General features: G+C 47.1%; 1 protein-coding gene across 1 annotated transcript in view; it reads right to left on the bottom strand.

Moving 5' to 3' along the window:
- Positions 1-8,868: 8,868 nt before the first annotated feature.
- C8G (complement C8 gamma chain) overlaps positions 8,869-16,855 on the bottom strand; it is a 32,701-nt gene continuing 24,714 nt past the window's right edge. The window contains exons 5-7 of the mRNA XM_088459195.1: positions 14,653-14,754; positions 11,870-11,908; positions 8,869-10,085 (exon numbers count right to left, since the gene is read on the bottom strand). Of these exons, the coding sequence (XP_088315321.1) occupies positions 10,072-10,085; positions 11,870-11,908; positions 14,653-14,754 (155 nt within the window). The 3' untranslated portion in view covers positions 8,869-10,071. The remainder of the gene's footprint in view (positions 10,086-11,869; positions 11,909-14,652; positions 14,755-16,855) is intronic.

Genomic DNA, 16,855 nt, shown 5'->3' with positions numbered 1-16,855 from the left:
CCAGGGCCTTTTACACACCATGCAAATATAGCACCTTTATCGATAGACAAACGTACAATGGGACCACTCTGCCCTAGCCATCGGCCATTAACTCTTAGTTCTCATCTAAAACGCTTGTGGCTCAATTCAGAGGATGGTCGTAATGGCAGCCGCGGTTCCGCCAGTGTATCTGATCACTCCACCATCGGCGCACCATCACGTCCATCTTCGACACTTGCATTAGCCTATGGCTGGTGAAGTGTCTCTTTGTCTTTCCGGCTATACATGGCCTCCATGGGCGCGGCTCTGTGTTTTTATTGTGCAGCCGTGTGAGGATTTATTTGCAAAGTGATTGACAGACCGGGACTGTTTCTGGGGGCAACGGTTGGACTCGAACGCAGACGCCTTATAATCTTTTTCGGGGCGCGTCTCTGCCTGTGACTGCGATCTGGTATGTAGTAAAGATGGCTCCGGTATCTCAGTTCCTGCGCCCATTCTGTGCGACCAAACGGTTACTCGGAAGTCTGCCGATCTGGTACCGATGCTGCCAGTTTGCACGCAGTCGCTCGGTCGCCGGTGTGACATTTGCAGATTTTTGCACGGACGATGAGCAGGGTGTTGCGGCAAAAGCAAACGCTGGAAGCCGCAGTTATGTGCCTCTTGTGGGCATGAGCTCGTCCTGGCGCCTCCCAGAACCATTGCGCAGGTGCCGGAACTCAGCCGGCTGGACCGTTAACAGCAACCCCCCCAAATCAGGAGGTTCGGAGCCGGTGCTGGTTTTAAGTGTTTTTGTAATTTTGCCGAGGGCCGTTTCGTTGGTTATAAAACAAAAGCCAGTGTTCCTATATATTGTCATGTTACCCATGTCTCTCCTATAATGACTTACTGTAATAAACAGCTTTGCACAGAAGTTTTAATTAATAGCTCAGAGGATATGGATTTATTTGCCCCCCCCTCCCCTTTCCAGTGCTTCTGTTACTGGGGTGAACCGATGCGCCCTGCGGGGCATACAGATGATCCAGTATAATCCGAGCCGAGCAAGCTGGGATATTACAATATCAGTAGTTATTATAGCAACAGGAGTCGCTCACCTGGTCTCTGGCTTATTGCACCTGCTAATCTCATTATACAGGATAACGCGGACCACCCAAATCAGGGTCATAAGGGTCCAATCATACAGGAGAGGTGCAGCTCTCAGTACTCATCTGTTCTGCAGCAGAATGCATCAATCTGCGCTACATGTTAGTAAGAGATGTTACTAAGGGGCCCATTTATCATTGCATGTATGCGGCTTAATCCCCGAAAACACCCGTTTTGGGGGGTTAATCGCAAATATTAGGTTTCTCCTAAATGTATGAAGGAGAGACCGCAGCAAGGATCCATTCCCGCAGGCAGCCGCATCCCCCATAGGTTTCCTCTGTAACCCTCCCCCAGCAATGGTGGGTGTGCATGTGCAGTCCGCGGGAGCATGCTCACCAGTCCCGGGAGCCCTCCGGGCACATCGCAGGTGCCGGATGGTACATTCAGGTGATATGATGGCATTTTGCAACGCGATCATTAATAAATGAGGCCCTTTATCTATAAACTCCTGTAAATAGTTGTATGTGACTTTATGCTGATGCCGCTACAAAGCGCTTCCCTGGTGGCTGGATACAGGTCAATTGGCCGACAATAAAAAGGTCGACATTCAGAAAGTCGACACCCGGTGATGCATTCTGAATGTTAACAGTAAAAAAAGGCCAACATGGTCATTGGGTTGACCATCATTCTGTAGATATGGTTTTTAGGTGGACAGGATTAAATGGTCGACACATTCAAAAGGTCGTCATTTAACATGTTGACACATGGTTTTATTGTGATGACAAATTTTGTCAACATTTTAGTGTCGGCATGTTAAGTGTCAAACTTTTCAATGTGTTGACCATTTAACCCTGTTGACTTAGGTCAACCATCATTCTGTAGACATGTACCTAACGATCATGTGGTCCTTTATTACTGACGACATGCAGCACCAGTCGACATGTTAACTGTCAACTTTTTCAATATGTCGATTATTTAACCCTTTTGACCCCTTATCTACAGAATGATGGTCGACCTAAAGACCATATCGACCTCTTCAACTGTGACCGATCTGCGTCCGATGGCGCAACTGTTACACAAAGTGTTTAATTAGCGCTGAAGTCAGTGTTCTGTACAAATTCCATCGGATGCGGTCACTTCACTCCGAGCACATTGCAGGGACGGGATCTCTTGGATCCTAGGGCTGTGGCGGATCCAGAGGGGGGGTGATCACACACATTTGCCGTTCGAGCTGCAGTGAGGCAAGCAGGCTGAGCTCTGTGTGCAACTGCAGCCAGACCTGGACCCTTGATATGGCTCCCCCTGCCCTGCAAGGTCGCAGTAGCCACTGGGGAGATCCCCAGACACGCTGCCTACCTCCTGGCCGTCAGATGGATTTCATACACAGTCTGCGCCAGTGTTGCGCAGCCTCGCTGTTACAGAGTATGACGAGTCTGTCATACCCAGTAAATGACTACTATAATACTGATTGGTGGATAATGCTGGCCATTCACCAATCACAGTGGTGGGAGGTTTCCACACACTGATTGATGGCAGGAGTTATCCACCAATCAGATTGCAGGAAACTGTCTAAGGATCCCGAGGGACAAGGAAGGGTCGATTATTTGGGTCGTCCCATACTAGATCTGAGGTCTGTTTAATAAGGGGAGGCAATTATAGCATTAAAATGCAATAACTATTCATACAACTTAAGCAGATGGCGGCACTCCACGACTAATGTTTAAATTAGAGCAAGCATTTTAATGCAGAGATCTCTGCAGGGTGGGCCTGATTCAAAAGTGGACGCAAATCCCGTCGCTGCTGCGATCCAGTACTCATCATTTGTGCAAGTACAGTTTGAGTCTCCCATATCCAAAGTGCTTGGGACCAGGGGTATTTTGGATATCGGAATATTCCTTAGTTTGGAATATATGCATACCATAATGAAATATCTTGGGAACAGGACCCAAATATACACACAGAAGGCATTTATGTGTTATATACACCTTATACACACAGCCTGCAGGTCATTTTATACAATATATTCAATAATTTTGTGGCTCAAACAAAGTTTGTGTACAGAAATGAAATTAATTTATGTTTCATATACTCCTCCTTATACACACAGCCTGAAGGCAATTTTATACAATAATTTGTGCCTTAGACAAAGTTTGTGTACATTGGCCCTGATTCAGAGCCAGTCGCTCTGACAGAGCGCTCGCTCTGAATCAGGGCCGGGCTTTTTTTTTTTTTTTTTGGTGCGGCCTCTTGGCCGCTCGCATAGCTGTGGGTGACCACCCACAGCTAATGCGAGCAGCCAGGATGATGGTTGCGATGGTCAAGACCATCGCGACCATCGGGCTTGCGACGAGACCCTTGTGGTAGGGTCTCGTGGCCGCAAGCCCCAGAGAGCTTTTGGCTCAAACAGAGCCAAAATCTCTCCCACTGACATCACTTGTGATGTCAGTGGGGCCGGCCCCAAGCGGTAGACGTTCTCATGGGAACGCCTCCATTTGGGCAGCCACGCCCCCGGCCCGACCACCAAAGGGGGCGTGCTGTCACTCAACATCGACAGCACGCCCCCTTTGGTGCGAGACCCGGAGCGACGGATTGCCCGTCACTATCCGGGTCTCGCACATGCGCACGATGGAGTCGGCTCCGTCGTGCGCATGCGCTCTGGGCCACCATCGAACCGGTTGTGAGCGCTCAGCGCTTGTGACCGGGTCTGGACCGGGTCTGAATCAGGCCCATTGAACCATCAAAAATCAAAGGTTTCATTATCTCAGCCATGACAAATAAAAATCCGTATTTCAGAATATTTGGATATGGGAGACTCAACCTGTATATGCAATTGTTGGAGCCACTAGGGTTTGCACTGAGACGCCCAGTAGCGGTTTTTCAAGTCTGCCGCTTGCGTACACAGATGCACCATCGGTCGAACATCGATGTTCTGAGCAGTCCGATGGTCACTCAGAATGTCCGTCGGTAGTAAGCCGCCAGGGGCTTAACCACCGTGTACGAATTCGCAGTCACAGGCAAAGACACGCCCCCCCCAAATGGCCGCGACACGCCTGCGTTCGTCGCCACCCTCCTCCATTACTTCCCACAAACGTTCCCTGACCGTCAATCACTCTGTGTCAAAGCCCTCACTGCGACCGCCTTCAGTAATGAAGCTTGGCGGTAGCAGAGTGCAACTCATAAGTGCGCAGTACAAAAATAATCGCTCAGCACCGCAAACATCGCCGGGAGCAAGATGACTGCTTGGTGTATGATTTACAGTAAGTAAATATCTCTCATATAATATATATATATATATATATATATATATATTATATATATATATATATATCTGTGAATGTTTCCTATATAGTACAAAGCAGTACCAGGAGTTCTGGAGCCCAAAACAAAGATGGAAGAATGCCCGTCGGCTCCATGTTTACTTTTCCCCAAGCTACCTGCTTTTTCTACCCTCCCATTCATCCGAAATTGTCCTTAATAATCTTTTCCAGTGCGTTCAGTTTTTTAGGGGGTCTGCAGTTAATTACTATTGAAGTTTTTGTTTATATTCTCTTCAGAAATTGTTGCCCTGTCAGCCTTTATGTTAGCTCCATGTTGTGCTGTCCCCTCACTGAACTGTGGTGAAGCCGTTGGGCCTATGTACATACAACCTTACATAAGCCGCGGCTCTTGGTGTGTGTCCAAAATTCCACCACAGATTATGAAAGCAGCAGTGCCTGCTGGAGAACATTGGGGGGGGGGGGGGGGGGTTTAGGGCTCGATTTGGAGAGAAGTTTCAGGATAAAGGTCTGGGCCGCCCCACTCGCTGACCTCGACGTTATGAGAAACACGTGCGTGCTGTGTTTGTCAGGGAAGGATCCAGGCTGCGTTGGGCAGGTGCCTGCCCCGGGCGGTACGTGCTGCGGTCAGCTGGATGCGAGCGTGGCTGAGGCTCGTCCTGCTGGGAATCTTCTGGGGCCGGTGTATGTGTATGCACGGGGGAGGGGGGGGACATTTCCACTGGTAAACATATAGATGCATTGTACACGGGTCAAAAACTGCAGCTTTTATCATATGTATCCATATATATCAAGGGAGTGGGAATTGGAAGTGAGAACGCAGCACAGGTAAATGAGGAATGTATCCCCAATGGGATAAATGTAAAAATAATTTCTATGGTTTTAATGTAGGTCACTGAGGTCCTCCCTGGGAGTAACTGGTTTATACTGAAAAGAAGAAATGAAAAGAACATCATCTTAGTTTGGGGCACACTGAGTCATATATTAAATAATATTAAAAATTAATTTTTATTATTATATATAAAAAATTCATTAGTTGGAACAAAACAAAACAAACTTATTTTTTGATCCTTGAAAAAGACAGAGGGGTATATTTACGAAGGTGCGGGTTTTTACAAGTGCTTTTGTTGCCCATAGCAACCAATCAGATTCTACTTAACATTTATCTAGCACCTTCTAGAAGGTAATAGCTAGAATCTGATTGGTTGCTATGGGCAACATCTCCACTTCTAAAAACCCGCACCTTAGTAAATATACCCCAGAGTGTTATACCATCATATAATGTGGAGTATGCTCACACATCTACTAATTGTACAAGTGAAGATAAATATTAGGATTGCTTCTCACAGTGTTCACCATGCAGACGGCAAAAAATGCAGAAATATTACATCAATATAAATAAAAATATGAAACAATGTATTGTGCGCAAATCAAAAGTGCTAGTGCAGCGTAATATATTTGCGGTTTGCAAACAGACATTTATAACATGTGAAACAATCATGAAAAATTAATAAATATAGTGATAATCAAAAAAGACATAAATAGCAGCAAGTTGTCAGTAAAGTGCTAGTGCATTGTAATCTATTGCATGTATACCTGAAAGCCGTATGCAACCGTATAATGGAATATGTGAATGCTACATAAATATAATTCCTGAAAAACAAAGTCAGGATTGTGCATACCTACTAATTCTATATATAAGTCACATTCTGGAAAAGCACATAAGATAACATCAATTGCTGTTAGTAAATATGACTATGTCAAGGCGAAAATGCAGTAATATTAAACAAATGTCACCATTCAATAATTACATAATATAATGACAGATAATTGCCAGAACACCATGGACATTATATTTCTAAATTAATAAAGTATAATAGCATGAGGCGTCCCTCTGCATAAACCTCTTAATAGTATGCCCCTGATTAAAGTGTGCTGAGAACAGACAATAGTGCCTGTGCACTTAGAGGAACATAGGCCCTCATTCAGAGCCGCTCGTTAGCGGCAGTACGCTCGTTCCGAGCGATGTTTGCACATCTGCGCATGCGTACGGTTTTTAGTACGCATGCGCGAACCAGTCAGTGCGGCCAAAAATCGTTTGTACGCTATATAGCGAGTGCCTGCTATTTTGAGTGACAGGAGGAGGCGTATGTGGGTGGTAACAGGGGAAGGTGCTTGAAAATGGGGAGTGGAGATCCGAACGCAGGCGTGCTTAAAGGTCAAAACGGGCGTATTATGGGTGTGCATAATTAATACAGCAGCGTCATTGACCACGTCACTGGGTTATTTTATAGCCAGAACTGCTCGCAAATTTGTGGTAGCAAACACCAACCACAAGAATAGCGAGCAGTTCATACGCTGCTCGATGTACTCGATTAATCTAATAAATAGCGGACATGACGTATGGTGCGAGCGGCCAGGGGGCGTTTTTAACAAATAAACGAGCGTATGTTTTGCTCGCTCGTTCAGACTTAGAGGTGTGAACAGACTGCAATTTGCGAACGGATCATTTGAATAGCCACCCCTTGTTTTTGAACGAACGACCGCAAATAGCGAACGGCTCTGAATGAGGGCCATAGATCTGCTTTTACCAGTCTTGTAATTATCATTGGGAACGCCTCCGTTTGGGCAGCCACGCCCCCAGCCCGCCCACCAAAGGGGGCGTGCTGTCACTCAACATCGACAGCATGCCCCCTTTTTTTGCGACACCCGGAGCGACGGCTTGCCCGTCGCTATCCGGGTCTCGTACATGTGCACGACGGAGCCGGCTCCATCGTGCGCATGCGCACTGGGCCACCATCGACCCGCTTGCGAGCGGGTCTGATTCAGGCCCAGAGACTCCCGTGGAGAACGTGGCCACTCACTCACCACTTTAACCCTGCAATGCTATGGTAACAGGGTGAGTGTACTGCCCGCACTGACAGCAGAGAAACTACTATATTGTTTCTTCACTGTGCCCTGGGACATAGACTCTCATTCCCATCCAATGGTAATTACAAGACTGGTAAAAGCAGATCTATGTTCCTCTAAGTGCACAGGCACTATTGTCTGTTCTCAGCACACTTTAATCAGGGGCATACTATTAAGAGGTTTATGCAGAGGGACGCCTCATGCTATTATAGTTTATTAATTTAGAATTATAATGTTCTGGCAATTATCTGTCATTATATTATGTAATTATTGAATGGTGACATTTGTTTAATATTACTACATTTTCGCCCTGACATAACATCAATTGCTGTTAGTAAATATGACTATCTTATGTGCTTTTCCAGAATGTGACTTATATATAGAATTAGAAGGTATGCACATTCCTGACTCTGTTTTTCAGGAATTATATTTATGTAGCATTCACATATTCCATTATACGGTTGCATACGGCTTTCAGGTATACATGCAATAGATTACAATGCACTAGCACTTTACTGACAACTTGCTGCTATTTATGTCTTTTTTGATTATCACTATATTTATAAATTTTTCATGATTGTTTCACATGTTATAAATGTCTGTTTGCAAACCGCAAATATATTACGCTGCACTAGCACTTTTGATTTGCGCACAATACATTGTTTCATATTTTTATTTATATTGATTTAATATTTCTGCATTTTTTGCCATCTGTATGGTGAATACTGTGAGAAGCAATCCTAATATTTATCTTCACATGTACAATTAGTAGATGTGCGAGCATACTCCACATTATATGATGGTATAACACTCTGTCTTTTTCAAGGATCAAAAAATAAGTTTGTTTTGTTTTGTTTTCAGAGTTCCAACTAATTAATTTCTTATATATAATAATAATAAAAGTTAATTTTTAATATTAATATATGACTCAGTCTGCCCCAAACTAGGGAGTTGTTCTTTTCTTTTCTTCTTTTCATCATATGTATCCATGTCTGATACAATCGTCCTGATCCTGGGTCGAACGCAAGTCCAAATGCGCACGGCGAATGTCTGCTGACAGCTATTCCATGCATTCGCACATGGGCGGAGTTTGAAAATGTGGAGTAACTGATTCCTCTGGTGACAGAGCACACTTGGGTCTATTTACTAAGCAGTGTTAGGAGACGGAGTGAAAAGTAATAAGGTGCCAGCCAATCAGCTCCCAACTGTCATTTTTCAAACACAGCCTGTGACATGGCAGTTAGGAGCTGATTGGCTGGTACCTTATCACTTTTCACTCTGTCTCCTAACACTGCTTAGTAAATAGACCCCGGTGAAATGGGCGTTTCTGGGCAACTACCAATGCAATCGCGCGGGAACTAATCCGTATAATTGGAGTGTCGTGCGGGTGGAGATGAGAAGCCTGTTTCAGACAGAACTTTTGCTCCACGCAAGGGGTGGGTGTAAGTTCTGATACGGCTGCGGACAAGGACAGACAGATATTCGGAATAGACAGGTGGATATCCGCATTAGCATAAGTAGTACGGAGGCCGCCCCGGCCGCAGGTGCGCACAACTCAATCAGCCCCAATATCTGCTTGGAAACAAAGTCCGAGACGTCCGCTGTTAATTTTATATGGGTTTAATAAAGTGTCTGTTATTATTACTATTAAAGTGAACACAAACAAAAAAAAGTATTATAGACCATTACTGCTATGATTCCAGATTGCCGAGTCAAATACACAGAAGGTCATTTACTAACATTGCTGAAAGGTGCAAATCTACAACAAGGGCCTGATTTACTACGGATCGCTATTGCGATAGCGTTACACAGATGGCTGATTGTTGCATACTGCACATGCGTATGCATTACAGTGCTCGTGAGCAGCTACAGAACTGCGATCGCACTGAGGGGGCGATTCAGACCCGCTCGCAGCTGGGCGATTTTCGCTAACAGCGTATGCATCGCAGAGCGCATGTACGAAACAATCACAGTAAATGAGAAGAGATCACACTCCAGCCGTAGTCTGCTCGTTAGTTTGAGTGGCAGGGGAAGGTCCATGAAAATGGGGGAGTGGATGTGCGAACACAAGCGTGCCTGTGTGTTCTAACGGCGTTTCATGGGCGTGCATAATATGTTAATAGAGCGTCACTGTACACGTCACCTGGCTGTGTTTCACACTGCAGCGATCGCAGTGCTTGCGGTGGCGTAGGGTCAACCATAAGAGCTGCGAGCGGATCCGATTCTGATGGTACTCGATCGCTTAGTAAGTGATGGGAGGTCAGTGTTTGGAGGGGTGGGGGGTTGGATAAACGCAGGCGTGCCTGTCCGCTTGAACGCCGTTAAATGGGCGTACAAAAATTAGCCACTGTGACGGCATACGCAGCTTGTGTACTCACTGCGTGCGACTAGGTTAATAATTTCTGACCTGCTGTAATTGTGCGTGAGGGGTCGATGTTACTCGGTGTTCCCGATGTATACGCAGGACTGCAAAGTATTACGGATGTGAGATAGGGGAATTGGGCGTCTCTATGCTGGCTGTGCGTTGGCTTTGCGATTGCAAGCATTAGCAGCAGATCTACGTGCGTAATCGCAATCCGTAGTGAATCAAAATCCTAACATCCAATCAGAGATCAGCTATCATTGTCCATAGCAACCAAACTGGTTGCTACGTTTGCGGAAAGGATTTGACCATTGGAGCAATGCAAATAAATAACCCTCAGAGTGCTTATTATTACTATTATACTTTATTTTTTCCCTATTGTAGAATTATATCGGAGTCCAAGTCAGGGGTGGGACCTGTATTTCATTTCGATGGCCGTCATCTTTCCCATATCTACCAAAGACGTTATCTTGGAACTTCTGAAATAAAAAACAGACACAAGTCGGACGTATTCCCCAATCTAGCGGACATGTATTACAGGGAAATCTTGCTAATACATGTTATTTTATATATTTTTTGCTCCTGAAACTTTTTTTACGCTGGGTTTTTTTATTTTATTTTTTGTTATTTTGAAACTGCTGCTTCAGCTGAGATATCTGTTTATGTGGCTGTAGATGTGAAATGTGCACTTCTAAAATAGTCCACATTTTATATTAAGTTATACAGACTTTATTAATTTCAAACTACTTATATGAAAGAGGTTTTCCACCCTCGGATGAGTTTATTATTTTGCACAAGCCCTACTGCAATTTTGACAAGTATGCTGTTTTATTTTAAGAACGTTCGTCTGTGCTTTCTACCAAGGCTTTTATATCTACCGAGCAGAGCTGTTTATTTGCGAAGCTCTTGGAGACAGCACAAAGCTGCTATGTTGATATCACCGCGTTTGGTACACGGAGCAAAGCTGTGTTGTAAAGTGACTGAAGACGAAGAATCCTGCTTGGTAGGAGGAAAGGCCACAATGAGAAACACAGGATACTAGTAAAAGTTGCAGGAGGACGTGAACAAACCAATCAATTAGTGTTGTGAAGTTTGAATCTCCTCCGGACAGCTTTCATTTGTAACGGCCATATCACCAAAACTGGTTGGGTACGGGTTCCCGGGGGTCGAGCAGCGACAGCGGCATCCTAACATTCAGAATCCTGACGCCTGATTGTAAGTAGCCTAACGCTAACCCCCAACCCACCTTTCCCGCAGCCTAACTCTAATCCTCCCCGCCACAGCCTAACCCTCCCCCACAGCCTAACCATAACCCTCCCCTCTGGCAGCCTAACCCTAACCGTCCCTCCACAGCCTTACCGTAACCCTCCCCTCCCGCAGCCTAACCCTAACCTTCCCCTCCTACAGCCTAACCCTAACTGTCCCCCTACAGCCTAACCCTAACCTTCCCCTCTCGCAGCCTAACCTTACCCCCCCCTCCCACAGCCTAACCCTAACCGTCCCCCTACAGCCTAACCCTATTCCTCCCCTCTCGCAGCCTAACCTTACCCCCCCACATCCTAACCTTCCCCCCCTCACAGCCTAACCCTTCCGCAGCCTATCCTAAACCCCCCCACATCCTAACCTTCCCCCCTCACAGCCTAACCCTCCCGCAGCCTAACCTAACCCCCTCACATCTTAACCTTCCCCCCTCACAGCCTAACCCTCCCGCAGCCTAACCTAACCCCCCCACATCCTAACCTTCCCCCCTCAAAGCCTAACCCTCCTGCAGCCTAACCTAACCCCCCACATCCTAACCTTCCCCCCTCACAGCCTAACCCTCCCGCAGCCTAACCTAACCCCCTCACATCCTAACCTTCCCCCCTCACAGCCTAACCCTCCCGCAGCCTAACCTAACCCCCCCACATCCTAACCTTCCCCCCTCACAGCCTAACCCTCCCGCAGCCTAACCTTCCCCCCCCACATCCTAACCTTCCCCCCTCACAGCCTAACCCTCCCGCAGCCTAACCTAACCCCCCCACATCCTAACCTTCCCCCCTCACAGCCTAACCCTCCTGCAGCCTAACCTTAACCCTCTCCCTCCTGCAGCCTAAGCCTAACCCTCTCCCTAGTGCCTAACACTAACCCTCCCCTTAATCCTAATACTTACTGTCGGGAGTCCGGCGCCACTATTATGTGCGGTATCCCGGCCGCTGGGATGGTGACTACATACTCACCAAAACACGTCGATGCTAATAAAGCAGAGAGGGGAGATTTTACTTACCGTTAAGAATGTGGAACTGATCGGCCTTCTCGCAGAAACCTGGAAATATAAAAAACACCCCATGTTTTAGTAACATGTTTCCTAAGCTACGAGGATAATTTAGTAACCATAGCAAGAAACAGGCGCCCATAACATCCTTCTCTTCCAGACCATCCCACACTGCTTCCTGCCTGCCGGAGGTCACAGAGGGGGAGATGTATCAATCAACCAATCAGCTTCTAACTGTCATTTCATAGACTGCGCTAGATAAATGAACGTAAGAAGCTGATTGGCTGCTATGTTCAATTTCTCCACTTCACCTCTCTCAAGGCTTGCCACATTTCCCCCTTAGTGTAATAAGATGGTGACTACTGACTACACTTATAGAGCCGCAGAAAGCAATCACATTACTGCGGTGTGTAATGTGCTTAATACTGTTCACATGCACACGGCCGTAGATTGAAAGGAACAGATCTGTCCTGTGGAAGCGTCCTGGGACTGTGGTGGGCGTGTAGGCCGGGTTACCGCGCTCTTTGGGAGCGTGCGGACACAGAGGGGCGCCCGTTTCACTTTCTGACAGATCTTTTGCTCCCAGTATGGGATGACTAATGCTGGGCATACACGGCCAGATAAAATGCCTGTCAGACCGACAGACATTTTATCTGGCCGCCTGCCAGCCACAGATGTCGCCGGCATACACTGTGAGATTTCTCTCACAGTGTATAGCCCGACATCTGCGCTCCGCCCCCGGGGGAGGAGACATTTCCCTGTTCCTTCCGTAGGAAGGAACACAGGAAATGTCTGTCTGTCGGCTGCGCTGGGCATACACTGCCCGATGCGGCCGACAGTTTACCGGGAAATATCGCATCGGACGGGCATGCTGGACAATCCAGCATGCCCGACCGAGCAATATTGAACCCTCGGTCGCCCCCCCACACGCTACAATTATCGGGGCGATCTGCGGATATCGGGCGGATCGTCCAGATAATTGTAGCGTGTATGGCCAGCATTAGTGATACTAATGATGGCAACAGAACAAAACAGTGGTCGGTGCAGCCTTCGTCTTCCCCATGAAGACGGACGGATAACCGCCATAGACAGGCGGATACCTGCATTCGCGTAAGGAAGCAGACAGACGCATCCGTGGCCATATTTCCGTGCGGTAGCCTGACTTAGAATCAAGCCCCTAATCAGAATACAGTGATCACTCAACGCCACCTCTGACGCTTTTCCTGAACTGACATCTGGCAGCACGCACCAAAACTGCGGCCAAACTGACCACTGCACCCTCTGCCTGTAACGGCAACTTTATATTGGGCACCGATGCAGATTCGGTCAATGTCATTTTTGACACTGGTAGAAAATAAGATACAAGGGTCTAGTTACTTAGCAGTGTTAGGAGACAGAGTGAAAAGTGATAAGGTGCCAGCCAATCAGCTCCCAACTGTCATTTTTCAAACACAGCCTGTGAGATGGCAGTTAGGAGATGATTGGCTGGCACCTTATCACTTTGTCTCCTAACACTGCTTAGTAAATAGACCCCACAGTACAGTAGGCAATATACACTCATTAGCCTGTGCACGAGCGTTTCGGCAGGCCTTCGAGTGGCAGGGAAAAGATTAGCATCTGCATACTGATCGGACAGGACTGGATCACGGTAATCCCATTGTAATAACCATAAACGTCCAAACTGATAACATCCCACGGCATTTAATAAAGAAGGGGTGTGGTCTCATCTGAATTGCGCACAGTTTGGGCAGATTGTCCTGAATAATACCAATTTTTTTCCAATGGGAAAGTGTGAAAACGAGCGTAATATCACAGCATAAACATCCTAAACACTCCTTGTACGTCGCTGCCTGTGATTAGTGACACCACCTCCACTTGGCAGAACTCTACAACCGCAGCAGGACTTAACTGCCCATAAACTGAAGGTATTTTATATATACTGTATTATTAAATCACCGCCATTAGCCCTTTTCTAAAACAAAAAACATATATAACAGTATACAATAATTTTAACACTTTCATCCATGTAACAAAATAGGGAAAGAAAAAAAACCACTTTGCTCTCACTAGGCTCAATACACACCCTTAATAAATGCCTATGAAATTGTCATAATTTTCATCATAAGAAGCTGAAACTGGCCACTACAGCCCAGGACTCCTATCGGGTAACACGGGCCGTGCGGATCACTAGGTCTACAATAAAAGGTAGACAATACAAGTTCGAAAGGCAATAGGTCGACAGGGACTGAAGGTCGATACACAAATGGTCGACACTGAAATGGTCGTCAATTTTTTTTTTCTAGCCCTAATCTTCACCCTAACCCTCCCGTTGATACCTAACCATCCCTCCTGGGGTCCAACCCTAACCATCGGGGTAGGTGCCTGACCCTAACCATCCCTTCTATTGTCTAACCCTCAGGCAAGTGCCTAACCCTCCCTCCTGGTGCCTGACCCTAACTGTCCCTTCTATTGCCTAACCCTTTGGTAAGTGCCTAGCCCTCCTTCCTGGTGCCTAACCCTAACCGTCGGGATAATTGTCTAACCCTCCGGCAAGTGCTTAACCATTAAAAAAAAAGCAACACAATGTGTCGTCCATTTGTGTGTTGACCTAATGACTCTGTCAACCTTCTGTCCCTGTCGACCTTCGTACTAGTTGACCTTTAGCATGTCGACCTAATGACCCTGTCGACCTATTGCCTGTCTAACTTGTATTGTCTACCTGTAGACCTAAAGCCCGGATACCACACGGGCCACTGCTAGCAGTTCCCAGTTACAAAAGTAATCACCGCACTCACCGTATTTCGGGAACCAGTAGATGTATTCCAGGTCAAAGCCCTGTTTAGTGACGCGGTCATCGAGCATCTGACTGACGTTATCGCTGGCGGATGTTTTTCGCCCTGTGACACAAGACACATAACAATGTACCACATGCTTCCCTGACATCTGCTGGAGTCACTGTCACTGTCCATAAAGAAATAGATCATATTATAAGTATCAATGTACGTCAGTCCTGGACTATTTATGACCGTTATTTATATAGTGCCAGCATATTACATTGTGCTTTACGATGGGACTATCCGAATACATAAGCATACATTAGGGGCCTGATTTGGTGGCATTGCTGTTATTCGTGAAGTTGGGTGATTTTGTTTTGTACTGCGAATGCATCTACTTTGCTAAAAACGCATCCTGCAGTGCGCGCGCGCCAAGTCGCAGCACTGATTAAAATACGCAGCATCTAAAGTGCATTGGAAATGTGCTGGGCGTTCCTGGGCAGTGACTGGGAGGCAGCTATTCAGACGCACAAAGATATTCCGTCTTATGGACGTGTTGCAGGAGTACTGAGGCGTGTCGCTGAACTGGTTTGCGAACGCAGACGCTAAAAGGCTAACATTGGAGGCCATACTCTGCCGGAGCAGCATGGGCCAGGTGCAGGTTTCCATGGTGTGATAAATGGATGTGTCTAAACAGTGCCAGATTAAGGTCCACATGGGCCTGGACCTGAAATTTATTAAGGGCCTATTGTGTGTTGCCACAGTGAGTTTGACCAGCATGGCGGGGGTGTGGCCAGCATGGCGGGGTTGTGACCAGCATGGCGAGGTAGTGGTCGGCCGAAATGCAATCGATTAAGTAAAGAACATCCCCTCCTGAGCAGCGCTGGATGTGCTGTGCCCCCATTGGATGCTCATAATCAACATTGTGGGTAATAAACCCTCACGGTATCCATGACGAGCACCCTGAAATAATAAACATTCATGGAAACACCAGACACCACCGGAGACCACTGCAAATGCAGCGTGGAGTGCCTAACTCTAACCACTCCCCTAGGAGTGCCTAACCTCCCCCCTGGAGGTGCCAAACCCTAACCTCCCCCTAGGAGTGCCTAACCCTATCCTCCCCCCCCCCGGAGGTGCCTAACCCTAACCTCCCTCCTAGGAGGGCCTAACCCTAACCACCCCCCAGGACGTACCTAACCCTAACCTCACCCTAGGAGTGCCTAACCCTATCCTCCCCCCCGGAGGTGCCTAACCCTAACCTCCCTCCCAGGAGTGCCTAACCCTAACCTCCCCCCAGGACGTACCTAACCCTAACCTCACCCCCCCGGAGGTGCCTAACCCTAACCCCCCCCCGGAGGTGCCTAACCCTAACCCCCCCCCAAAGGTGCCTAACCCTATCCTCCCCCCCCCCCCGAAGGTGCCTAACCCTAACCTCCCCCCTAGGAGTGCCTAACCCTAACCTCCCAACTCCGGAGGTGCCTAACCCTAATCTCCCCCTAGGAGTGCCTAATCCTAACCCCCCCCCTGGAGGTGCCTAACCCTAACCTCCCCCCTAGGAGTGCCTAACCCTAACCTCCCCTCTCAGGAGGTGCCTAACCCTAACCCCCCCCCCCTGGAGGTGCCTAACCCTAACCTCCCCCCTAGGAGTGTCTAACCCTAACCTCCCCCCCGAGGTACCTAACCCTAACCTCCCCCCTAGGAGTGCCTAACCCTAACCTCCCCCCAGGAATAAGATAGGCGTAGGTATTTCGACGCCTATCCCTTGCCGGGATTCCGATGTTGGTATTGAGACCGGCGGCCGCAAGACTACATCCCAGTGCTGCGCAGACTGATCCCCCTCAAGGTGAATTAGCAAAATAAAGGAGCCCAGGGAAGCAGCTAGTTACACACTCCTCATCTCCTGACTTATTGTGGCAGAGATAACAATCATATGTGCACCAACGAAAGCTTATTGGCCAACAAGTGCAGACTCTACAAGGGAAATTGTAATCTAGTCCAGACTAAGGTTCTTAAGAATAATAGTAGTGTAGTGGACTGAGTTATGTACAGTTATTGTGACGCATAGGAATAGAAAGTTGCTAAATTAGTTCTTCTGAAAAAAAACTGTAATGAGAAAGATAATTGAAATGTTACGACATGGTTATGAAAAATGTTGCAGAATTGGAACAGGCATATTGCTCTGATTGTTGTATAACATTTATAAGACTGTGTTACTGTGTAT

Source organism: Taudactylus pleione, unplaced genomic scaffold (genome assembly GCF_031769625.1).
Source record: "Taudactylus pleione unplaced genomic scaffold, aTauple2 ptg000897l, whole genome shotgun sequence".
In the NCBI taxonomy this organism is placed as follows: Eukaryota; Metazoa; Chordata; class Amphibia; order Anura; family Myobatrachidae; genus Taudactylus; species Taudactylus pleione.
The sequence above is the reverse complement of the archived record's forward strand: the minus strand, read 5'-3'. Positions and strand labels throughout refer to the sequence as shown.